The sequence below is a fragment of the Anopheles gambiae genome, chromosome 3 (assembly GCF_943734735.2).
Source record: "Anopheles gambiae chromosome 3, idAnoGambNW_F1_1, whole genome shotgun sequence".
Taxonomy (NCBI): domain Eukaryota; kingdom Metazoa; phylum Arthropoda; class Insecta; order Diptera; family Culicidae; genus Anopheles; species Anopheles gambiae.
In genome coordinates this window covers 47,273,279-47,298,253 of record NC_064602.1, presented here as the reverse complement: position 1 = coordinate 47,298,253, position 24,975 = coordinate 47,273,279, and the positions used below count along the sequence as shown (strand labels likewise).

The window sequence follows — 24,975 nt, the reverse complement described above, 5'->3', positions numbered from 1 at the left end:
GATTTTAGCATATTAGAAACTGTTATCTCTAACCTGATTGTGAAATCCTCCATATTCTTTCCCCTTACCTTCCTCGCGCAAACATTGCTCAAACGCGTTGCCCTTCATTCCATCGGGACACGAGCAGACGGGAGTGTGGTTAACTACGGCACATTCTGCATTCCTGCCACATACGCCAGGGCATGGATCCTTGCAGCGATTGTTAATGCAAGCCAAGGACTTTTGACAGTCTCCATTGGCAACGCACTCCGGTCGACAAGATTCGTACGGGTTTCCGAAGTAGTTTTCAATGCATTCACAAATCGCTGTTTCGCCATTTGCCGGTCGGCAACGTGCATTAACACCGCACGGAGATGGATAGCATGGATCTCTCGGTTCAGTCTGTGGCGGCGGCGTGGTAACTGTGAAACATTAAAGGAATTATGAAGATATATTACTTTTGTTTTTGTTTTTTTTTATTCAGAAGGAACGGCTTCGGCCGTATTGCTTAATGTAAGATAAATAATTGTGTAATGTATGCATATATTAGATTTTTTTTCTTGTACATCTGTGAATTTAATATAATTAAAACTTATAATATAATAATTATAATAAACTTGGAAACACACACACGCTACGGCAAAGGTTTATCACTCACTTTTTAATGTACATGCGCGGAACGGGTCCCCTTCGTATCCGTCCGGACAGAAACAGTTTGCTACATGTAATGAAACGTGACATCTGGCATCGGAACCACACGCGTTCAGACACGGATCAACACATTTTTGTTTGGAACATGCCTGGACACGTGAACAGTCCGAGTGGCTAGTGCACTCTGGTCGACAATTTGGCGGAGAGCCAACCATTTCTGGCTGGCAGCTACACGATGGTACACCGTTGTTATTCGCACAAAGAGCGTTGGGACCGCAGGGAGACGGTTGGCATGGATCGGCGGGTATGTTCAGAGGTGGAGATTTTTCAGCTATAAAGTGGAATCATTCGTTTTCATAAGTAAACGGGAGTGAGGCTATTTCAGAAAAAACTGTATATTACCGATTTCATAACATCTTGTGAACGGATCGCCGGTCATTTTTGGAGGACAAGTACATATGGGGTTGTGGTTGACCGTTGTACAGCGCGCAGCAAATCCACAGCTACCAGGACATGGATCCGCACACTTGAAATTGATACACGCAAGCGAAAGCAAACATTCGGAGTTACCAGTGCATTCCGGACGGCACATGGGTGGGCTTCCGAAATAGCCGGATAAACAAGAGCAGACGGCTTGTCCATTGATTTCGCGACACTGGCTATTAGGACCGCAAGGCGATGGACTGCATGGGTTCGTCACAACCGGTGCTTGCTGTGGTCGACACTGCACGAATGCATTTCCGGCCATTCCATCCGGACAACGGCACATTGGAATGTGATTGATCACCTCGCACAGTGCATCTTGACCGCACGTGCCCGGACAAGGATCTACACATTTGCTACGAATACAGGCCCTATCCCGAGCGCAGTCCGAGTTCAAGACGCACTCTGGCCTGCAGCCTCGGTACGGATCGCCCTGGTACTCTGGCAAACATGTGCAAATACCGTTCTGGCATTGCGCATTAGCCCCGCAGGGCGAAGGATTGCACGGATCATCATTGACGGGCTCAGGCGCTGTTGAATGAAGGGGATTCGTTATGAAGAGATCTGGAAGCCAAAGATTGGGGGAGAGTTTCTTACGTGGTGGTGGCATGGGTCGACAGCTTGTGAAAGGATCTCCAGTGTATCCCTCCTCGCATGTACAAATGGGAGTATGGTTGATCACATTGCATCTTGCATTGATGCCACACGATCCCGGACAAGGGTCCCGACACTTCTCGTTCATGCACGCCTGATTGCTTGGACATTCCGCGTTAATTGTACACTCTGGGCGACAATTAGGCGGAGATCCAATGTAGTTGATCAGACATGAACACGAAGGAGAGCCGTTTACATCACGGCACTGTGAGTTTGGACCGCACGGAGAAGGAACGCACGGGTTCCTTACAACGATCGGAGTATCTTGTACCGGAGCTGTTGTAGAAAAGAACAACGATACCATAGGGTTGGAGATGGCAAGGAATACGTCGTGGGTGTAACGAAAGGAGAGGATCTTACGTGGTATGGGGTAGCATCTCGTGAACGGGTCACCAGTGAATCCTGATTGACATGAGCAAATGGGGCTGTGGTTATTGACGTTGCACCTAGCATTGGTTCCGCACGTTCCAGGGCACGGATCAACGCACTTCTGGTTGACACAAGCCTTATCCAGGGCGCATTCCGAGCTCACCACACACTCTGGGCGACATCCCGGAGGAGAACCAACATAAGTGGGCAGACACGAGCAAACGGCCTGTCCGTTAACCTCTCGGCATTGACTGTTGGGACCACAGGGACTCGGTTGGCAAGGATTGACATACTCTTGTACCGCTGTAGTGAGGGAGGGAAGACAATGTATGATTGAACGAAGCTTCGCAAACAACAGATACAGCGAAAAGCAATGCATGGGGTAAGGGAGCGGCAAGGTCGATCGTTCGTATTTCGTGTGTTTTGTCGAGGTTGTCCAAGAACAGGGCGGGTCAGCGGAGATCTATGATTGTCGAACTAAGCTTGGTCGAGTGAAGCAAGGTCATAAGCACGCAACAGGCGAAGAAGTGGGCAAAGGGTTCCTTACGTTCTCTTTGTTGAATGTTACAATATCGGAACGGATCTCCTTCGTATCCGGGGAAACAGGTACAAGAGGGCAGGTGATTGACGACCTGGCAGTCAGCATTCTGACCACAGGTTCCTGGGCAAGGGTCTTGACATTTGTTCCTAACGCAAGCCCTGTTCGACGGGCAGTCCGAATTGAGCACACACTCTGGACGGCATCCTTCGTAAGGGTTTCCAAAATGATCCTCAATACATGTGCATGCTCCAGCACCGTTTTGTTCCCTACATTGAGCGTTGGCTCCGCATGGGTTGGGGAGGCAAGGCGTCGTCTGGTCCTTGGGCGTATCTTGTTGGAAAGGAACGCACTGAGTGAAAGGATCGCCAGTATATCCAACGGCACAAATGCACATCGGAGTATGGCTGACAACCCTACATTCCGCGTTGGCTCCACACGCGCCAGGACAAGGATCTTGACACTTTTGTCGTATGCATGCTAAATTGTTTGAGCAATCGGAGTTGCTGATGCATTCCGGGCGGCAATTGGGTGGTGCGCCTATCATACCCTCTACGCAAGTGCAAGATGGCGAATCACCCACTGCGCGGCACTGTGCATTTGGTCCGCAAGGAGACGGTTGGCAAGGGTTGCTGGGGGTCATTTGTACTGGAGGCTCGACTGAAAGGGATCAAAGATGACAGGAGATGGTGATCGTAAGCGATCTGGATTCTAAACGACTGAGGAACTAAATGGGAATGAAACATACTCATGGGCTGACAGCGTACGAACGGATCGCCTGTGTATCTTTCTGGACAGCTGCAAATTGGATTGTGATTCACAACCGAGCACCTGGCTCCTACTCCACATGTTCCAGGGCATGGATCCCTACATTTCTGGTTGGTACACGCTTGATTCTGAGGACATTCAGCGCTCACAACACACTCCGGACGACACGTCGGAGGGCTTCCAATGTATCCCGGAACACAAGAGCAGACGGCTTGTCCATTGATTTCGCGACACTGGCTATTAGGACCGCAAGGCGATGGACTGCATGGGTTCGTCACAACCGGTGCTTGCTGCGGTCGACACTGCACGAATGCATTTCCGGCCATTCCATCCGGACAACGGCACATCGGAATGTGATTGATCACCTCGCACAGTGCATCTTGACCGCACGTGCCCGGACAAGGATCTACACATTTGCTACGAATACAGGCCCTATCCCGACCGCAGTCCGAGTTCAAGACGCACTCTGGCCTGCAGCCTCGGTACGGATCGCCCTGGTACTCTGGCAAACATGTGCAAATACCGTTCTGGCATTGCGCATTAGCCCCGCAGGGCGAAGGATTGCACGGATCATCATTGACGGGCTCAGGCGCTGTTGAATGAAGGGGATTCGTTATGAAGAGATCTGGAAGCCAAAGATTGGGGAAGAGTTTCTTACGTGGTGGTGGCATGGGTCGACAGCTTGTGAAAGGATCTCCAGTGTATCCCTCCTCGCATGTACAAATGGGAGTATGGTTGATCACATTGCATCTTGCATTGATGCCACACGATCCCGGACAAGGGTCCCGACACTTCTCGTTCATGCACGCCTGATTGCTTGGACATTCCGCGTTAATTGTACACTCTGGGCGACAATTAGGCGGAGATCCAATGTAGTTGATCAGACATGAACACGAAGGAGAGCCGTTTACATCACGGCACTGTGAGTTTGGACCGCACGGAGAAGGAACGCACGGGTTCCTTACAACGATCGGAGTATCTTGTACAGGAGCTGTTGTAGAAAAGAACAACGATACCATAGGGTTGGAGATGGCAAGGAATACGTCGTGGGTGTAACGAAAGGAGAGGATCTTACGTGGTATGGGGTAGCATCTCGTGAACGGGTCACCAGTGAATCCTGATTGACATGAGCAAATGGGGCTGTGGTTATTGACGTTGCACCTAGCATTGGTTCCGCACGTTCCAGGGCACGGATCAACGCACTTCTGGTTGACACAAGCCTTATCCAGGGCGCATTCCGAGCTCACCACACACTCTGGGCGACATCCCGGAGGAGAACCAACATAAGTGGGCAGACACGAGCAAACGGCCTGTCCGTTAACCTCTCGGCATTGACTGTTGGGACCACAGGGACTCGGTTGGCAAGGATTGACATACTCTTGTACCGCTGTAGTGAGGGAGGGAAGACACAATGTATGATTGAACGAAGCTTCGCAAACAACAGATATAGCGAAAAGCAATGCATGGGGAAAGGGAGCGGCAAGGTCGATCGTTCGTATTTCGTGTGTTTTGTCGAGGTTGTCCAAGAAAAGGGCGGGTCAGCGGAGATCTATGATTGTCGAACTAAGCTTGGTCGAGTGAAGCAAGGTCATAAGCACGCAACAGGCGAAGAAGTGTGCAAAGGGTTCCTTACGTTCTCTTTGTTGAATGTTACAATATCGGAACGGATCTCCTTCGTATCCGGGGAAACAGGTACAAGAGGGCAGGTGATTGACGACCTGGCAGTCAGCATTCTGACCACAGGTTCCTGGGCAAGGGTCTTGACATTTGTTCCTAACGCAAGCCCTGTTCGACGGGCAGTCCGAATTGAGCACACACTCTGGACGGCATCCTTCGTAAGGGTTTCCAAAATGATCCTCAATACATGTGCATGCTCCAGCACCGTTTTGTTCCCTACATTGAGCGTTGGCTCCGCATGGGTTGGGGAGGCAAGGCGTCGTCTGGTCCTTGGGCGTATCTTGTTGGAAAGGAACGCACTGAGTGAAAGGATCGCCAGTATATCCAACGGCACAAATGCACATCGGAGTATGGCTGACAACCCTACATTCCGCGTTGGCTCCACACGCGCCAGGACAAGGATCTTGACACTTTTGTCGTATGCATGCTAAATTGTTTGAGCAATCGGAGTTGCTGATGCATTCCGGGCGGCAATTGGGTGGTGCGCCTATCATACCCTCTATGCAAGTGCAAGATGGCGAATCACCCACTGCGCGGCACTGTGCATTTGGTCCGCAAGGAGACGGTTGGCAAGGGTTGCTGGGGGTCATTTGTACTGGAGGCTCGACTGAAAGGGATCAAAGATGACAGGAGATGGTGATCGTAAGCTATCTGGATTCTAAACGACTGAGGAACTAAATGGGAATGAAACATACTCATGGGCTGACAGCGTACGAACGGATCGCCTGTGTATCTTTCTGGACAGCTGCAAATTGGATTGTGATTCACAACCGAGCACCTGGCTCCTACTCCACATGTTCCAGGGCATGGATCCCTACATTTCTGGTTGGTACACGCTTGATTCTGAGGACATTCAGCGCTCACAACACACTCCGGACGACACGTCGGAGGGCTTCCAATGTATCCCGGAACACAAGAGCAGACGGCTTGTCCATTGATTTCGCGACACTGGCTATTAGGACCGCAAGGCGATGGACTGCATGGGTTCGTCACAACCGGTGCTTGCTGCGGTCGACACTGCACGAATGCATTTCCGGCCATTCCATCCGGACAACGGCACATCGGAATGTGATTGATCACCTCGCACAGTGCATCTTGACCGCACGTGCCCGGACAAGGATCTACACATTTGCTACGAATACAGGCCCTATCCCGACCGCAGTCCGAGTTCAAGACGCACTCTGGCCTGCAGCCTCGGTACGGATCGCCCTGGTACTCTGGCAAACATGTGCAAATACCGTTCTGGCATTGCGCATTAGCCCCGCAGGGCGAAGGATTGCACGGATCATCATTGACGGGCTCAGGCGCTGTTGAATGAAGGGGATTCGTTATGAAGAGATCTGGAAGCCAAAGATTGGGGGAGAGTTTCTTACGTGGTGGTGGCATGAGTCGACAGCTTGTGAAAGGATCTCCAGTGTATCCCTCCTCGCATGTACAAATGGGAGTATGGTTGATCACATTGCATCTTGCATTGATGCCACACGATCCCGGACAAGGGTCCCGACACTTCTCGTTCATGCACGCCTGATTGCTTGGACATTCCGCGTTAATTGTACACTCTGGGCGACAATTAGGCGGAGATCCAATGTAGTTGATCAGACATGAACACGAAGGAGAGCCGTTTACATCACGGCACTGTGAGTTTGGACCGCACGGAGAAGGAACGCACGGGTTCCTTACAACGATCGGAGTATCTTGTACAGGAGCTGTTGTAGAAAAGAACAACGATACCATAGGGTTGGAGATGGCAAGGAATACGTCGTGGGTGTAACGAAAGGAGAGGATCTTACGTGGTATGGGGTAGCATCTCGTGAACGGGTCACCAGTGAATCCTGATTGACATGAGCAAATGGGGCTGTGGTTATTGACGTTGCACCTAGCATTGGTTCCGCACGTTCCAGGGCACGGATCAACGCACTTCTGGTTGACACAAGCCTTATCCAGGGCGCATTCCGAGCTCACCACACACTCTGGGCGACATCCCGGAGGAGAACCAACATAAGTGGGCAGACACGAGCAAACGGCCTGTCCGTTAACCTCTCGGCATTGACTGTTGGGACCACAGGGACTCGGTTGGCAAGGATTGACATACTCTTGTACCGCTGTAGTGAGGGAGGGAAGACACAATGTATGATTGAACGAAGCTTCGCAAGCAACAGATACAGCGAAAAGCAATGCATGGGGAAAGGGAGCGGCAAGGTCGATCGTTCGTATTTCGTGTGTTTTGTCGAGGTTGTCCAAGAACAGGGCGGGTCAGCGGAGATCTATGATTGTCGAACTAAGCTTGGTCGAGTGAAGTAAGGTCATAAGCACGCAACAGGCGAAGAAGTGGGCAAAGGGTTCCTTACGTTCTCTTTGTTGAATGTTACAATATCGGAACGGATCTCCTTCGTATCCGGGGAAACAGGTACAAGAGGGCAGGTGATTGACGACCTGGCAGTCAGCATTCTGACCACAGGTTCCTGGGCAAGGGTCTTGACATTTGTTCCTAACGCAAGCCCTGTTCGACGGGCAGTCCGAATTGAGCACACACTCTGGACGGCATCCTTCGTAAGGGTTTCCAAAATGATCCTCAATACATGTGCATGCTCCAGCACCGTTTTGTTCCCTACATTGAGCGTTGGCTCCGCATGGGTTGGGGAGGCAAGGCGTCGTCTGGTCCTTGGGCGTATCTTGTTGGAAAGGTACGCATTGAGTGAAAGGATCGCCAGTATATCCAACGGCACAAATGCACATCGGAGTATGGCTGACAACCCTACATTCCGCGTTGGCACCACACGCGCCAGGACAAGGATCTTGACACTTTTGTCGTATGCATGCTAAATTGTTTGAGCAATCGGAGTTGCTGATGCATTCCGGGCGGCAATTGGGTGGTGCGCCTATCATACCCTCTATGCAAGTGCAAGATGGCGAATCACCCACTGCGCGGCACTGTGCATTTGGTCCGCAAGGAGACGGTTGGCAAGGGTTGCTGGGGGTCATTTGTACTGGAGGCTCGACTGAAAGGGATCAAAGATGACAGGAGATGGTGATCGTAAGCGATCTGGATTCTAAATGACTGAGGAACTAAATGGGAATGAAACATACTCATGGGCTGACAGCGTACGAACGGATCGCCTGTGTATCTTTCTGGACAGCTGCAAATTGGATTGTGATTCACAACCGAGCACCTGGCTCCTACTCCACATGTTCCAGGGCATGGATCCCTACATTTCTGGTTGGTACACGCTTGATTCTGAGGACATTCAGCGCTCACAACACACTCCGGACGACACGTCGGAGGGCTTCCAATGTATCCCGGAACACAAGAGCAGACGGCTTGTCCATTGATTTCGCGACACTGGCTATTAGGACCGCAAGGCGATGGACTGCATGGGTTCGTCACAACCGGTGCTTGCTGTGGTCGACACTGCACGAATGCATTTCCGGCCATTCCATCCGGACAACGGCACATCGGAATGTGATTGATCACCTCGCACAGTGCATCTTGACCGCACGTGCCCGGACAAGGATCTACACATTTGCTACGAATACAGGCCCTATCCCGAGCGCAGTCCGAGTTCAAGACGCACTCTGGCCTGCAGCCTCGGTACGGATCGCCCTGGTACTCTGGCAAACATGTGCAAATACCGTTCTGGCATTGCGCATTAGCCCCGCAGGGCGAAGGATTGCACGGATCATCATTGACGGGCTCAGGCGCTGTTGAATGAAGGGGATTCGTTATGAAGAGATCTGGAAGCCAAAGATTGGGGGAGAGTTTCTTACGTGGTGGTGGCATGGGTCGACAGCTTGTGAAAGGATCTCCAGTGTATCCCTCCTCGCATGTACAAATGGGAGTATGGTTGATCACATTGCATCTTGCATTGATGCCACACGATCCCGGACAAGGGTCCCGACACTTCTCGTTCATGCACGCCTGATTGCTTGGACATTCCGCGTTAATTGTACACTCTGGGCGACAATTAGGCGGAGATCCAATGTAGTTGATCAGACATGAACACGAAGGAGAGCCGTTTACATCACGGCACTGTGAGTTTGGACCGCACGGAGAAGGAACGCACGGGTTCCTTACAACGATCGGAGTATCTTGTACCGGAGCTGTTGTAGAAAAGAACAACGATACCATAGGGTTGGAGATGGCAAGGAATACGTCGTGGGTGTAACGAAAGGAGAGGATCTTACGTGGTATGGGGTAGCATCTCGTGAACGGGTCACCAGTGAATCCTGATTGACATGAGCAAATGGGGCTGTGGTTATTGACGTTGCACCTAGCATTGGTTCCGCACGTTCCAGGGCACGGATCAACGCACTTCTGGTTGACACAAGCCGTATTTAAGGCGCATTCCGAGCTCACCACACACTCTGGGCGACATCCCGGAGGAGAACCAACATAAGTGGGCAGACACGAGCAAACGGCCTGTCCGTTAACCTCTCGGCATTGACTGTTGGGACCACAGGGACTCGGTTGGCAAGGATTGACATACTCTTGTACCGCTGTAGTGAGGGAAGGAAGACACAATGTATGATTGAACGAAGCTTCGCAAACAACAGATACAGCGAAAAGCAATGCATGGGGAAAGGGAGCGGCAAGGTCGATCGTTCGTATTTTGTGTGTTTTGTCGAGGTTGTCCAAGAACAGGGCGGGTCAGCGGAGATCTATGATTGTCGAACTAAGCTTGGTCGAGTGAAGCAAGGTCATAAGCACGCAACAGGCGAAGAAGTGGGCAAAGGGTTCCTTACGTTCTCTTTGTTGAATGTTACAATATCGGAACGGATCTCCTTCGTATCCGGGGAAACAGGTACAAGAGGGCAGGTGATTGACGACCTGGCAGTCAGCATTCTGACCACAGGTTCCTGGGCAAGGGTCTTGACATTTGTTCCTAACGCAAGCCCTGTTCGACGGGCAGTCCGAATTGAGCACACACTCTGGACGGCATCCTTCGTAAGGGTTTCCAAAATGATCCTCAATACATGTGCATGCTCCAGCACCGTTTTGTTCCCTACATTGAGCGTTGGCTCCGCATGGGTTGGGGAGGCAAGGCGTCGTCTGGTCCTTGGGCGTATCTTGTTGGAAAGGTACGCACTGAGTGAAAGGATCGCCAGTATATCCAACGGCACAAATGCACATCGGAGTATGGCTGACAACCCTACATTCCGCGTTGGCTCCACACGCGCCAGGACAAGGATCTTGACACTTTTGTCGTATGCATGCTAAATTGTTTGAGCAATCGGAGTTGCTGATGCATTCCGGGCGGCAATTGGGTGGTGCGCCTATCATACCCTCTATGCAAGTGCAAGATGGCGAATCACCCACTGCGCGGCACTGTGCATTTGGTCCGCAAGGAGACGGTTGGCAAGGGTTGCTGGGGGTCATTTGTACTGGAGGCTCAACTGAAAGGGATCAAAGATGACAGGAGATGGTGATCGTAAGCTATCTGGATTCTAAACGACTGAGGAACTAAATGGGAATGAAACATACTCATGGGCTGACAGCGTACAAACGGATCGCCTGTGTATCTTTCTGGACAGCTGCAAAATGGATTGTGATTCACAACCGAGCACCTGGCTCCTACTCCACATGTTCCAGGGCATGGATCCCTACATTTCTGGTTGGTACACGCTTGATTCTGAGGACATTCAGCGCTCACAACACACTCCGGACGACACGTCGGAGGGCTTCCAATGTATCCCGGAACACAAGAGCAGACGGCTTGTCCATTGATTTCGCGACACTGGCTATTAGGACCGCAAGGCGATGGACTGCATGGGTTCGTCACAACCGGTGCTTGCTGTGGTCGACACTGCACGAATGCATTTCCGGCCATTCCATCCGGACAACGGCACATCGGAATGTGATTGATCACCTCGCACAGTGCATCTTGACCGCACGTGCCCGGACAAGGATCTACACATTTGCTACGAATACAGGCCCTATCCCGAGCGCAGTCCGAGTTCAAGACGCACTCTGGCCTGCAGCCTCGGTACGGATCGCCCTGGTACTCTGGCAAACATGTGCAAATACCGTTCTGGCATTGCGCATTAGCCCCGCAGGGCGAAGGATTGCACGGATCATCATTGACGGGCTCAGGCGCTGTTGAATGAAGGGGATTCGTTATGAAGAGATCTGGAAGCTAAAGATTGGGGGAGAGTTTCTTACGTGGTGGTGGCATGGGTCGACAGCTTGTGAAAGGATCTCCAGTGTATCCCTCCTCGCATGTACAAATGGGAGTATGGTTGATCACATTGCATCTTGCATTGATGCCACACGATCCCGGACAAGGGTCCCGACACTTCTCGTTCATGCACGCCTGATTGCTTGGACATTCCGCGTTAATTGTACACTCTGGGCGACAATTAGGCGGAGATCCAATGTAGTTGATCAGACATGAACACGAAGGAGAGCCGTTTACATCACGGCACTGTGAGTTTGGACCGCACGGAGAAGGAACGCACGGGTTCCTTACAACGATCGGAGTATCTTGTACCGGAGCTGTTGTAGAAAAGAACAACGATACCATAGGGTTGGAGATGGCAAGGAATACGTCGTGGGTGTAACGAAAGGAGAGGATCTTACGTGGTATGGGGTAGCATCTCGAAAATGGATCGCCAGTGAATCCTGATTGACATGAGCAAATGGGGCTGTGGTTATTGACGTTGCACCTAGCATTGGTTCCGCACGTTCCAGGGCACGGATCAACGCACTTCTGGTTGACACAAGCCGTATTTAAGGCGCATTCCGAGCTCACCACACACTCTGGGCGACATCCCGGAGGAGAACCAACATAAGTGGGCAGACACGAGCAAACGGCCTGTCCGTTAACCTCTCGGCATTGACTGTTGGGACCACAGGGACTCGGTTGGCAAGGATTGACATACTCTTGTACCGCTGTAGTGAGGGAGGGAAGACACAATGTATGATTGAACAAAGCTTCGCAAACAACAGATACAGCGAAAAGCAATGCATGGGGAAAGGTAGCGGCAAGGTCGATCGTTCGTATTTCGTGTGTTTTGTCGAGGTTGTCCAAGAACAGGGCGGGTCAGCGGAGATCTATGATTGTCGAACTAAGCTTGGTCGAGTGAAGCAAGGTCATAAGCACGCAACAGGCGAAGAAGTGGGCAAAGGGTTCCTTACGTTCTCTTTGTTGAATGTTACAATATCGGAACGGATCTCCTTCGTATCCGGGGAAACAGGTACAAGAGGGCAGGTGATTGACGACCTGGCAGTCAGCATTCTGACCACAGGTTCCTGGGCAAGGGTCTTGACATTTGTTCCTAACGCAAGCCCTGTTCGACGGGCAGTCCGAATTGAGCACACACTCTGGACGGCATCCTTCGTAAGGGTTTCCAAAATGATCCTCAATACATGTGCATGCTCCAGCACCGTTTTGTTCCCTACATTGAGCGTTGGCTCCGCATGGGTTGGGGAGGCAAGGCGTCGTCTGGTCCTTGGGCGTATCTTGTTGGAAAGGTACGCATTGAGTGAAAGGATCGCCAGTATATCCAACGGCACAAATGCACATCGGAGTATGGCTGACAACCCTACATTCCGCGTTGGCTCCACACGCGCCAGGACAAGGATCTTGACACTTTTGTCGTATGCATGCTAAATTGTTTGAGCAATCGGAGTTGCTGATGCATTCCGGGCGGCAATTGGGTGGTGCGCCTATCATACCCTCTATGCAAGTGCAAGATGGCGAATCACCCACTGCGCGGCACTGTGCATTTGGTCCGCAAGGAGACGGTTGGCAAGGGTTGCTGGGGGTCATTTGTACTGGAGGCTCGACTGAAAGGGATCAAAGATGACAGGAGATGGTGATCGTAAGCGATCTGGATTCTAAACGACTGAGGAACTAAATGGGAATGAAACATACTCATGGGCTGACAGCGTACGAACGGATCGCCTGTGTATCTTTCTGGACAGCTGCAAATTGGATTGTGATTCACAACCGAGCACCTGGCTCCTACTCCACATGTTCCAGGGCATGGATCCCTACATTTCTGGTTGGTACACGCTTGATTCTGAGGACATTCAGCGCTCACAACACACTCCGGACGACACGTCGGAGGGCTTCCAATGTATCCCGGAACACAAGAGCAGACGGCTTGTCCATTGATTTCGCGACACTGGCTATTAGGACCGCAAGGCGATGGACTGCATGGGTTCGTCACAACCGGTGCTTGCTGTGGTCGACACTGCACGAATGCATTTCCGGCCATTCCATCCGGACAACGGCACATCGGAATGTGATTGATCACCTCGCACAGTGCATCTTGACCGCACGTGCCCGGACAAGGATCTACACATTTGCTACGAATACAGGCCCTATCCCGAGCGCAGTCCGAGTTCAAGACGCACTCTGGCCTGCAGCCTCGGTACGGATCGCCCTGGTACTCTGGCAAACATGTGCAAATACCGTTCTGGCATTGCGCATTAGCCCCGCAGGGCGAAGGATTGCACGGATCATCATTGACGGGCTCAGGCGCTGTTGAATGAAGGGGATTCGTTATGAAGAGATCTGGAAGCCAAAGATTGGGGGAGAGTTTCTTACGTGGTGGTGGCATGGGTCGACAGCTTGTGAAAGGATCTCCAGTGTATCCCTCCTCGCATGTACAAATGGGAGTATGGTTGATCACATTGCATCTTGCATTGATGCCACACGATCCCGGACAAGGGTCCCGACACTTCTCGTTCATGCACGCCTGATTGCTTGGACATTCCGCGTTAATTGTACACTCTGGGCGACAATTAGGCGGAGATCCAATGTAGTTGATCAGACATGAACACGAAGGAGAGCCGTTTACATCACGGCACTGTGAGTTTGGACCGCACGGAGAAGGAACGCACGGGTTCCTTACAACGATCGGAGTATCTTGTACCGGAGCTGTTGTAGAAAAGAACAACGATACCATAGGGTTGGAGATGGCAAGGAATACGTCGTGGGTGTAACGAAAGGAGAGGATCTTACGTGGTATGGGGTAGCATCTCGTGAACGGGTCACCAGTGAATCCTGATTGACATGAGCAAATGGGGCTGTGGTTATTGACGTTACACCTAGCATTGGTTCCGCACGTTCCAGGGCACGGATCAACGCACTTCTGGTTGACACAAGCCTTATCCAGGGCGCATTCCGAGCTCACCACACACTCTGGGCGACATCCCGGAGGAGAACCAACATAAGTGGGCAGACACGAGCAAACGGCCTGTCCGTTAACCTCTCGGCATTGACTGTTGGGACCACAGGGACTCGGTTGGCAAGGATTGACATACTCTTGTACCGCTGTAGTGAGGGAGGGAAGACACAATGTATGATTGAACAAATCTTCGCAAACAACAGATACAGCGAAAAGCAATGCATGGGGAAAGGGAGCGGCAAGGTCGATCGTTCGTATTTCGTGTGTTTTGTCGAGGTTGTCCAAGAACAGGGCGGGTCAGCGGAGATCTATGATTGTCGAACTAAGCTTGGTCGAGTGAAGCAAGGTCATAAGCACGCAACAGGCGAAGAAGTGGGCAAAGGGTTCCTTACGTTCTCTTTGTTGAATGTTACAATATCGGAACGGATCTCCTTCGTATCCGGGGAAACAGGTACAAGAGGGCAGGTGATTGACGACCTGGCAGTCAGCATTCTGACCACAGGTTCCTGGACAAGGGTCTTGACATTTGTTCCTAACGCAAGCCCTGTTCGACGGGCAGTCCGAATTGAGCACACACTCTGGACGGCATCCTTCGTAAGGGTTTCCAAAATGATCCTCAATACATGTGCATGCTCCAGCACCGTTTTGTTCCCTACATTGAGCGTTGGCTCCGCATGGGTTGGGGAGGCAAGGCGTCGTCTGGTCCTTGGGCGTATCTTGTTGGAAAGGTACGCATTGAGTGAAAGGATCGCCAGTATATCCAACGGCACAAATGCACATCGGAGTATGGCTGACAACCCTACATTCCGCGTTGGCACCACACGCGCCAGGACAAGGATCTTGACACTTTTGTCGTATGCATGCTAAATTGTTTGAGCAATCGGAGTTGCTGATGCATTCCGGGCGGCAATTGGGTGGTGCGCCTATCATACCCTCTATGCAAGTGCAAGATGGCGAATCACCCACTGCGCGGCACTGTGCATTTGGTCCGCAAGGAGACGGTTGGCAAGGGTTGCTGGGGGTCATTTGTACTGGAGGCTCGACTGAAAGGGATCAAAGATGACAGGAGATGGTGATCGTAAGCGATCTGGATTCTAAACGACTGAGGAACTAAATGGGAATGAAACATACTCATGGGCTGACAGCGTACGAACGGATCGCCTGTGTATCTTTCTGGACAGCTGCAAATTGGATTGTGATTCACAACCGAGCACCTGGCTCCTACTCCACATGTTCCAGGGCATGGATCCCTACATTTCTGGTTGGTACACGCTTGATTCTGAGGACATTCAGCGCTCACAACACACTCCGGACGACACGTCGGAGGGCTTCCAATGTATCCCGGAACACAAGAGCAGACGGCTTGTCCATTGATTTCGCGACACTGGCTATTAGGACCGCAAGGCGATGGACTGCATGGGTTCGTCACAACCGGTGCTTGCTGTGGTCGACACTGCACGAATGCATTTCCGGCCATTCCATCCGGACAACGGCACATCGGAATGTGATTGATCACCTCGCACAGTGCATCTTGACCGCACGTGCCCGGACAAGGATCTACACATTTGCTACGAATACAGGCCCTATCCCGAGCGCAGTCCGAGTTCAAGACGCACTCTGGCCTGCAGCCTCGGTACGGATCGCCCTGGTACTCTGGCAAACATGTGCAAATACCGTTCTGGCATTGCGCATTAGCCCCGCAGGGCGAAGGATTGCACGGATCATCATTGACGGGCTCAGGCGCTGTTGAATGAAGGGGATTCGTTATGAAGAGATCTGGAAGCCAAAGATTGGGGGAGAGTTTCTTACGTGGTGGTGGCATGGGTCGACAGCTTGTGAAAGGATCTCCAGTGTATCCCTCCTCGCATGTACAAATGGGAGTATGGTTGATCACATTGCATCTTGCATTGATGCCACACGATCCCGGACAAGGGTCCCGACACTTCTCGTTCATGCACGCCTGATTGCTTGGACATTCCGCGTTAATTGTACACTCTGGGCGACAATTAGGCGGAGATCCAATGTAGTTGATCAGACATGAACACGAAGGAGAGCCGTTTACATCACGGCACTGTGAGTTTGGACCGCACGGAGAAGGAACGCACGGGTTCCTTACAACGATCGGAGTATCTTGTACCGGAGCTGTTGTAGAAAAGAACAACGATACCATAGGGTTGGAGATGGCAAGGAATACGTCGTGGGTGTAACGAAAGGAGAGGATCTTACGTGGTATGGGGTAGCATCTCGAAAATGGATCGCCAGTGAATCCTGATTGACATGAGCAAATGGGGCTGTGGTTATTGACGTTGCACCTAGCATTGGTTCCGCACGTTCCAGGGCACGGATCAACGCACTTCTGGTTGACACAAGCCGTATTTAAGGCGCATTCCGAGCTCACCACACACTCTGGGCGACATCCCGGAGGAGAACCAACATAAGTGGGCAGACACGAGCAAACGGCCTGTCCGTTAACCTCTCGACATTGACTGTTGGGACCACAGGGACTCGGTTGGCAAGGATTGACATACTCTTGTACCGCTGTAGTGAGGGAGGGAAGACACAATGTATGATTGAACAAAGCTTCGCAAACAACAGATACAGCGAAAAGCAATGCATGGGGAAAGGTAGCGGCAAGGTCGATCGTTCGTATTTCGTGTGTTTTGTCGAGGTTGTCCAAGAACAGGGCGGGTCAGCGGAGATCTATGATTGTCGAACTAAGCTTGGTCGAGTGAAGCAAGGTCATAAGCACGCAACAGGCGAAGAAGTGGGCAAAGGGTTCCTTACGTTCTCTTTGTTGAATGTTACAATATCGGAACGGATCTCCTTCGTATCCGGGGAAACAGGTACAAGAGGGCAGGTGATTGACGACCTGGCAGTCAGCATTCTGACCACAGGTTCCTGGGCAAGGGTCTTGACATTTGTTCCTAACGCAAGCCCTGTTCGACGGGCAGTCCGAATTGAGCACACACTCTGGACGGCATCCTTCGTAAGGGTTTCCAAAATGATCCTCAATACATGTGCATGCTCCAGCACCGTTTTGTTCCCTACATTGAGCGTTGGCTCCGCATGGGTTGGGGAGGCAAGGCGTCGTCTGGTCCTTGGGCGTATCTTGTTGGAAAGGAACGCACTGAGTGAAAGGATCGCCAGTATATCCAACGGCACAAATGCACATCGGAGTATGGCTGACAACCCTACATTCCGCGTTGGCTCCACACGCGCCAGGACAAGGATCTTGACACTTTTGTCGTATGCATGCTAAATTGTTTGAGCAATCGGAGTTGCTGATGCATTCCGGGCGGCAATTGGGTGGTGCGCCTATCATACCCTCTATGCAAGTGCAAGATGGCGAATCACCCACTGCGCGGCACTGTGCATTTGGTCCGCAAGGAGACGGTTGGCAAGGGTTGCTGGGGGTCATTTGTACTGGAGGCTCGACTGAAAGGGATCAAAGATGACAGGAGATGGTGATCGTAAGCGATCTGGATTCTAAACGACTGAGGAACTAAATGGGAATGAAACATACTCATGGGCTGACAGCGTACGAACGGATCGCCTGTGTATCTTTCTGGACAGCTGCAAATTGGATTGTGATTCACAACCGAGCACCTGGCTCCTACTCCACATGTTCCAGGGCATGGATCCCTACATTTCTGGTTGGTACACGCTTGATTCTGAGGACATTCAGCGCTCACAACACACTCCGGACGACACGTCGGAGGGCTTCCAATGTATCCCGGAACACAAGAGCAGACGGCTTGTCCATTGATTTCGCGACACTGGCTATTAGGACCGCAAGGCGATGGACTGCATGGGTTCGTCACAACCGGTGCTTGCTGTGGTCGACACTGCACGAATGCATTTCCGGCCATTCCATCCGGACAACGGCACATCGGAATGTGATTGATCACCTCGCACAGTGCATCTTGACCGCACGTGCCCGGACAAGGATCTACACATTTGCTACGAATACAGGCCCTATCCCGAGCGCAGTCCGAGTTCAAGACGCACTCTGGCCTGCAGCCTCGGTACGGATCGCCCTGGTACTCTGGCAAACATGTGCAAATACCGTTCTGGCATTGCGCATTAGCCCCGCAGGGCGAAGGATTGCACGGATCATCATTGACGGGCTCAGGCGCTGTTGAATGAAGGGGATTCGTTATGAAGAGATCTGGAAGCCAAAGATTGGGGGGAGAGTTTCTTACGTGGTGGTGGCATGGGTCGACAGCTTGTGAAAGGATCTCCAGTGTATCCCTCCTCGCATGTACAAATGGGAGTATGGTTGATCACATTGCATCTTGCATTGATGCCACACGATCCCGGACAAGGGTCCCGACACTTCTCGTTCATGCACGCCTGATTGCTTGGACATTCCGCGTTAATTGTACACTCTGGGCGACAATTAGGCGGAGATCCAATGTAGTTGATCAGACATGAACACGAAGGAGAGCCGTTTACATCACGGCACTGTGAGTTTGGACCGCACGGAGAAGGAACGCACGGGTTCCTTACAACGATCGGAGTATCTTGTACCGGAGCTGTTGTAGAAAAGAACAACGATACCATAGGGTTGGAGATGGCAAGGAATACGTCGTGGGTGTAACGAAAGGAGAGGATCTTACGTGGTATGGGGTAGCATCTCGAAAATGGATCGCCAGTGAATCCTGATTGACATGAGCAAATGGGGCTGTGGTTATTGACGTTGCACCTAGCATTGGTTCCGCACGTTCCAGGGCACGGATCAACGCACTTCTGGTTGACACAAGCCGTATTTAAGGCGCATTCCGAGCTCACCACACACTCTGGGCGACATCCCGGAGGAGAACCAACATAAGTGGGCAGACACGAGCAAACGGCCTGTCCGTTAACCTCTCGGCATTGACTGTTGGGACCACAGGGACTCGGTTGGCAAGGATTGACATACTCTTGTACCGCTGTAGTGAGGGAGGGAAGACACAATGTATGATTGAACAAAGCTTCGCAAACAACAGATACAGCGAAAAGCAATGCATGGGGAAAGGTAGCGGCAAGGTCGATCGTTCGTATTTCGTGTGTTTTGTCGAGGTTGTCCAAGAACAGGGCGGGTCAGCGGAGATCTATGATTGTCGAACTAAGCTTGGTCGAGTGAAGCAAGGTCATAAGCACGCAACAGGCGAAGAAGTGGGCAAAGGGTTCCTTACGTTCTCTTTGTTGAATGTTACAATATCGGAACGGATCTCCTTCGTATCCGGGGAAACAGGTACAAGAGGGCAGGTGATTGACGACCTGGCAGTCAGCATTCTGACCACAGGTTCCTGGGCAAGGGTCTTGACATTTGTTCCTAACGCAAGCCCTGTTCGACGGGCAGTCCGAATTGAGCACACACTCTGGACGGCATCCTTCGTAAGGGTTTCCAAAATGATCCTCAATACATGTGCATGCTCCAGCACCGTTTTGTTCCCTACATTGAGCGTTGGCTCCGCATGGGTTGGGGAGGCAAGGCGTCGTCTGGTCCTTGGGCGTATCTTGTTGGAAAGGAACGCACTGAGTGAAAGGATCGCCAGTATATCCAACGGCACAAATGCACATCGGAGTATGGCTGACAACCCTACATTCCGCGTTGGCACCACACGCGCCAGGACAAGGATCTTGACACTTTTGTCGTATGCATGCTAAATTGTTTGAGCAATCGGAGTTGCTGATGCATTCCGGGCGGCAATTGGGTGGTGCGCCTATCATACCCTCTATGCAAGTGCAAGATGGCGAATCACCCACTGCGCGGCACTGTGCATTTGGTCCGCAAGGAGACGGTTGGCAAGGGTTGCTGGGGGTCATTTGTACTGGAGGCTCGACTGAAAGGGATCAAAGATGACAAGAGATGGTGATCGTAAGCGATCTGGATTCTAAACGACTGAGGAACTAAATGGGAATGAAACATACTCATGGGCTGACAGCGTACGAACGGATCGCCTGTGTATCTTTCTGGACAGCTGCAAATTGGATTGTGATTCACAACCGAGCACCTGGCTCCTACTCCACATGTTCCAGGGCATGGATCCCTACATTTCTGGTTGGTACACGCTTGATTCTGAGGACATTCAGCGCTCACAACACACTCCGGACGACACGTCGGAGGGCTTCCAATGTATCCCGGAACACAAGAGCAGACGGCTTGTCCATTGATTTCGCGACACTGGCTATTAGGACCGCAAGGCGATGGACTGCATGGGTTCGTCACAACCGGTGCTTGCTGTGGTCGACACTGCACAAATGCATTTCCGGCCATTCCATCCGGACAACGGCACATTGGAATGTGATTGATCACCTCGCACAGTGCATCTTGACCGCACGTGCCCGGACAAGGATCTACACATTTGCTACGAATACAGGCCCTATCCCGAGCGCAGTCCGAGTTCAAGACACACTCTGGCCTGCAGCCTCGGTACGGATCGCCCTGGTACTCTGGCAAACATGTGCAAATACCGTTCTGGCATTGCGCATTAGCCCCGCAGGGCGAAGGATTGCACGGATCATCATTGACGGGCTCAGGCGCTGTTGAATGAAGGGGATTCGTTATGAAGAGATCTGGAAGCCAAAGATTGGGGGAGAGTTTCTTACGTGGTGGTGGCATGGGTCGACAGCTTGTGAAAGGATCTCCAGTGTATCCCTCCTCGCATGTACAAATGGGAGTATGGTTGATCACATTGCATCTTGCATTGATGCCACACGATCCCGGACAAGGGTCCCGACACTTCTCGTTCATGCACGCCTGATTGCTTGGACATTCCGCGTTAATTGTACACTCTGGGCGACAATTAGGCGGAGATCCAATGTAGTTGATCAGACATGAACACGAAGGAGAGCCGTTTACATCACGGCACTGTGAGTTTGGACCGCACGGAGAAGGAACGCACGGGTTCCTTACAACGATCGGAGTATCTTGTACCGGAGCTGTTGTAGAAAAGAACAACGATACCATAGGGTTGGAGATGGCAAGGAATACGTCGTGGGTGTAACGAAAGGAGAGGATCTTACGTGGTATGGGGTAGCATCTCGTGAACGGGTCACCAGTGAATCCTGATTGACATGAGCAAATGGGGCTGTGGTTATTGACGTTGCACCTAGCATTGGTTCCGCACGTTCCAGGGCACGGATCAACGCACTTCTGGTTGACACAAGCCTTATTTAAGGCGCATTCCGAGCTCACCACACACTCTGGGCGACATCCCGGAGGAGAACCAACATAAGTGGGCAGACACGAGCAAACGGCCTGTCCGTTAACCTCTCGGCATTGACTGTTGGGACCACAGGGACTCGGTTGGCAAGGATTGACATACTCTTGTACCGCTGTAGTGAGGGAGGGAAGACACAATGTATGATTGAACAAAGCTTCGCAAACAACAGATACAGCGAAAAGCAATGCATGGGGAAAGGTAGCGGCAAGGTCGATCGTTCGTATTTCGTGTGTTTTGTCGAGGTTGTCCAAGAACAGGGCGGGTCAGCGGAGATCTATGATTGTCGAACTAAGCTTGGTCGAGTGAAGCAAGGTCATAAGCACGCAACAGGCGAAGAAGTGGGCAAAGGGTTCCTTACGTTCTCTTTGTTGAATGTTACAATATCGGAACGGATCTCCTTCGTATCCGGGGAAACAGGTACAAGAGGGCAGGTGATTGACGACCTGGCAGTCAGCATTCTGACCACAGGTTCCTGGGCAAGGGTCTTGACATTTGTTCCTAACGCAAGCCCTGTTCGACGGGCAGTCCGAATTGAGCACACACTCTGGACGGCATCCTTCGTAAGGGTTTCCAAAATGATCCTCAATACATGTGCATGCTCCAGCACCGTTTTGTTCCCTACATTGAGCGTTGGCTCCGCATGGGTTGGGGAGGCAAGGCGTCGTCTGGTCCTTGGGCGTATCTTGTTGGAAAGGAACGCACTGAGTGAAAGGATCGCCAGTATATCCAACGGCACAAATGCACATCGGAGTATGGCTGACAACCCTACATTCCGCGTTGGCTCCACACGCGCCAGGACAAGGATCTTGACACTTTTGTCGTATGCATGCTAAATTGTTTGAGCAATCGGAGTTGCTGATGCATTCCGGGCGGCAATTGGGTGGTGCGCCTATCATACCCTCTATGCAAGTGCAAGATGGCGAATCACCCACTGCGCGGCACTGTGCATTTGGTCCGCAAGGAGACGGTTGGCAAGGGTTGCTGGGGGTCATTTGTACTGGAGGCTCGACTGAAAGGGATCAAAGATGACAAGAGATGGTGATCGTAAGCTATCTGGATTCTAAACGACTGAGGAACTAAATGGGAATGAAACATACTCATGGGCTGACAGCGTACGAACGGATCGCCTGTGTATCTTTCTGGACAGCTGCAAATTGGATTGTGATTCACAACCGAGCACCTGGCTCCTACTCCACATGTTCCAGGGCATGGATCCCTACATTTCTGGTTGGTACACGCTTGATTCTGAGGACATTCAGCGCTCACAACACACTCCGGACGACACGTCGGAGGGCTTCCAATGTATCCCGGAACACAAGAGCAGACGGCTTGTCCATTGATTTCGCGACACTGGCTATTAGGACCGCAAGGCGATGGACTGCATGGGTTCGTCACAACCGGTGCTTGCTGTGGTCGACACTGCACGAATGCATTTCCGGCCATTCCATCCGGACAACGGCACATTGGAATGTGATTGATCACCTCGCACAGTGCATCTTGACCGCACGTGCCCGGACAAGGATCTACACATTTGCTACGAATACAGGCCCTATCCCGAGCGCAATCCGAGTTCAAGACGCACTCTGGCCTGCAGCCTCGGTACGGATCGCCCTGGTACTCTGGCAAACATGTGCAAATACCGTTCTGGCATTGCGCATTAGCCCCGCAGGGCGAAGGATTGCACGGATCATCATTGACGGGCTCAGGCGCTGTTGAATGAAGGGGATTCGTTATGAAGAGATCTGGAAGCCAAAGATTGGGGGAGAGTTTCTTACGTGGTGGTGGCATGGGTCGACAGCTTGTGAAAGGATCTCCAGTGTATCCCTCCTCGCATGTACAAATGGGAGTATGGTTGATCACATTGCATCTTGCATTGATGCCACACGATCCCGGACAAGGGTCCCGACACTTCTCGTTCATGCACGCCTGATTGCTTGGACATTCCGCGTTAATTGTACACTCTGGGCGACAATTAGGCGGAGATCCAATGTAGTTGATCAGACATGAACACGAAGGAGAGCCGTTTACATCACGGCACTGTGAGTTTGGACCGCACGGAGAAGGAACGCACGGGTTCCTTACAACGATCGGAGTATCTTGTACCGGAGCTGTTGTAGAAAAGAACAACGATACCATAGGGTTGGAGATGGCAAGGAATACGTCGTGGGTGTAACGAAAGGAGAGGATCTTACGTGGTATGGGGTAGCATCTCGTGAACGGGTCACCAGTGAATCCTGATTGACATGAGCAAATGGGGCTGTGGTTATTGACGTTGCACCTAGCATTGGTTCCGCACGTTCCAGGGCACGGATCAACGCACTTCTGGTTGACACAAGCCTTATTTAAGGCGCATTCCGAGCTCACCACACACTCTGGGCGACATCCCGGAGGAGAACCAACATAAGTGGGCAGACACGAGCAAACGGCCTGTCCGTTAACCTCTCGGCATTGACTGTTGGGACCACAGGGACTCGGTTGGCAAGGATTGACATACTCTTGAACCGCTGTAGTGAGGGAGGGAAGACACAATGTATGATTGAACAAAGCTTCGCAAACAACAGATACAGCGAAAAGCAATGCATGGGGAAAGGGAGCGGCAAGGTCGATCGTTCGTATTTCGTGTGTTTTGTCGAGGTTGTCCAAGAAAAGGGCGGGTCAGCGGAGATCTATGATTGTCGAACTAAGCTTGGTCGAGTGAAGCAAGGTCATAAGCACGCAACAGGCGAAGAAGTGGGCAAAGGGTTCCTTACGTTCTCTTTGTTGAATGTTACAATATCGGAACGGATCTCCTTCGTATCCGGGGAAACAGGTACAAGAGGGCAGGTGATTGACGACCTGGCAGTCAGCATTCTGACCACAGGTTCCTGGGCAAGGGTCTTGACATTTGTTCCTAACGCAAGCCCTGTTCGACGGGCAGTCCGAATTGAGCACACACTCTGGACGGCATCCTTCGTAAGGGTTTCCAAAATGATCCTCAATACATGTGCATGCTCCAGCACCGTTTTGTTCCCTACATTGAGCGTTGGCTCCGCATGGGCTAGGATTACAAGGGTTCAATACTGGGACATCCTCTGTAAGTTTGGAAACCAAACATTTCGTTGTAGTTTTGTGACCTTTCCCTTATTTTATAAGTTCATGTGAAGATTTTTTCTACATCCCGGAAAGCTCCAAGCAGCTTTGCACTTTTGTGCGATTTGAAAGCAAGTGTATACCTTAGCGTAGCGTGTGTTTTATTTTGCATATTTTTGTAGTAAATTTACTTTTTGGGGTGCTGCATGCGTGGGTATAGTTGGAGAATTCAATAACTTACCTTTGTGAATTCTCTTTAAAAAAGCGGAAGCTTGAAGCTTTTCCTCAAACCATTGTCCCAAGCTTTATCATATTCATTCATCAAAATCTCTTATGTATGTGCTTAACTTTGCTTGCATTTATGTGCTTAACTTATAGGTTTTTTTCTGATTCCTTCACACAGTTCCATTACAGTACAGTAAGACAAAAATGTTGACATCAGCT

The 24,975-nt window shown here is 51.4% G+C and overlaps 1 protein-coding gene across 23 annotated transcripts in view; it reads right to left on the bottom strand.

Annotated features, from left to right (window-relative positions):
* LOC1279452 (uncharacterized) overlaps positions 1-24,975 on the bottom strand; it is a 138,913-nt gene that overhangs the window by 9,516 nt on the left and 104,422 nt on the right. For 13 of the 23 annotated variants that reach the window (XM_061660894.1, XM_061660905.1, XM_061660906.1 and 10 more), the window contains 38 exons: positions 24,213-24,533; positions 23,655-23,966; positions 22,560-23,570; positions 21,821-22,471; positions 21,263-21,574; positions 20,168-21,178; positions 19,429-20,079; positions 18,871-19,182; positions 18,454-18,786; positions 17,775-18,386; positions 17,036-17,686; positions 16,478-16,789; positions 15,383-16,393; positions 14,644-15,294; positions 14,086-14,397; positions 13,669-14,001; positions 12,991-13,602; positions 12,252-12,902; positions 11,694-12,005; positions 11,277-11,609; positions 10,599-11,210; positions 9,860-10,510; positions 9,302-9,613; positions 8,885-9,217; positions 8,207-8,818; positions 7,468-8,118; positions 6,910-7,221; positions 6,493-6,825; positions 5,815-6,426; positions 5,076-5,726; positions 4,518-4,829; positions 3,423-4,433; positions 2,684-3,334; positions 2,128-2,439; positions 1,711-2,043; positions 1,033-1,644; positions 638-961; positions 69-401 (listed from right to left, as the gene is read on the bottom strand). In XM_061660894.1, coding sequence (XP_061516878.1) covers positions 69-401; positions 638-961; positions 1,033-1,644; positions 1,711-2,043; positions 2,128-2,439; positions 2,684-3,334; positions 3,423-4,433; positions 4,518-4,829; positions 5,076-5,726; positions 5,815-6,426; positions 6,493-6,825; positions 6,910-7,221; positions 7,468-8,118; positions 8,207-8,818; positions 8,885-9,217; positions 9,302-9,613; positions 9,860-10,510; positions 10,599-11,210; positions 11,277-11,609; positions 11,694-12,005; positions 12,252-12,902; positions 12,991-13,602; positions 13,669-14,001; positions 14,086-14,397; positions 14,644-15,294; positions 15,383-16,393; positions 16,478-16,789; positions 17,036-17,686; positions 17,775-18,386; positions 18,454-18,786; positions 18,871-19,182; positions 19,429-20,079; positions 20,168-21,178; positions 21,263-21,574; positions 21,821-22,471; positions 22,560-23,570; positions 23,655-23,966; positions 24,213-24,533 — 19,671 coding nt within the window. The remainder of the gene's footprint in view (positions 1-68; positions 402-637; positions 962-1,032; positions 1,645-1,710; positions 2,044-2,127; positions 2,440-2,683; positions 3,335-3,422; positions 4,434-4,517; positions 4,830-5,075; positions 5,727-5,814; positions 6,427-6,492; positions 6,826-6,909; positions 7,222-7,467; positions 8,119-8,206; positions 8,819-8,884; positions 9,218-9,301; positions 9,614-9,859; positions 10,511-10,598; positions 11,211-11,276; positions 11,610-11,693; positions 12,006-12,251; positions 12,903-12,990; positions 13,603-13,668; positions 14,002-14,085; positions 14,398-14,643; positions 15,295-15,382; positions 16,394-16,477; positions 16,790-17,035; positions 17,687-17,774; positions 18,387-18,453; positions 18,787-18,870; positions 19,183-19,428; positions 20,080-20,167; positions 21,179-21,262; positions 21,575-21,820; positions 22,472-22,559; positions 23,571-23,654; positions 23,967-24,212; positions 24,534-24,975) is intronic. The other 10 variants (XM_061660902.1, XM_061660915.1, XM_061660917.1 and 7 more) reach the window with 8 other exon arrangements.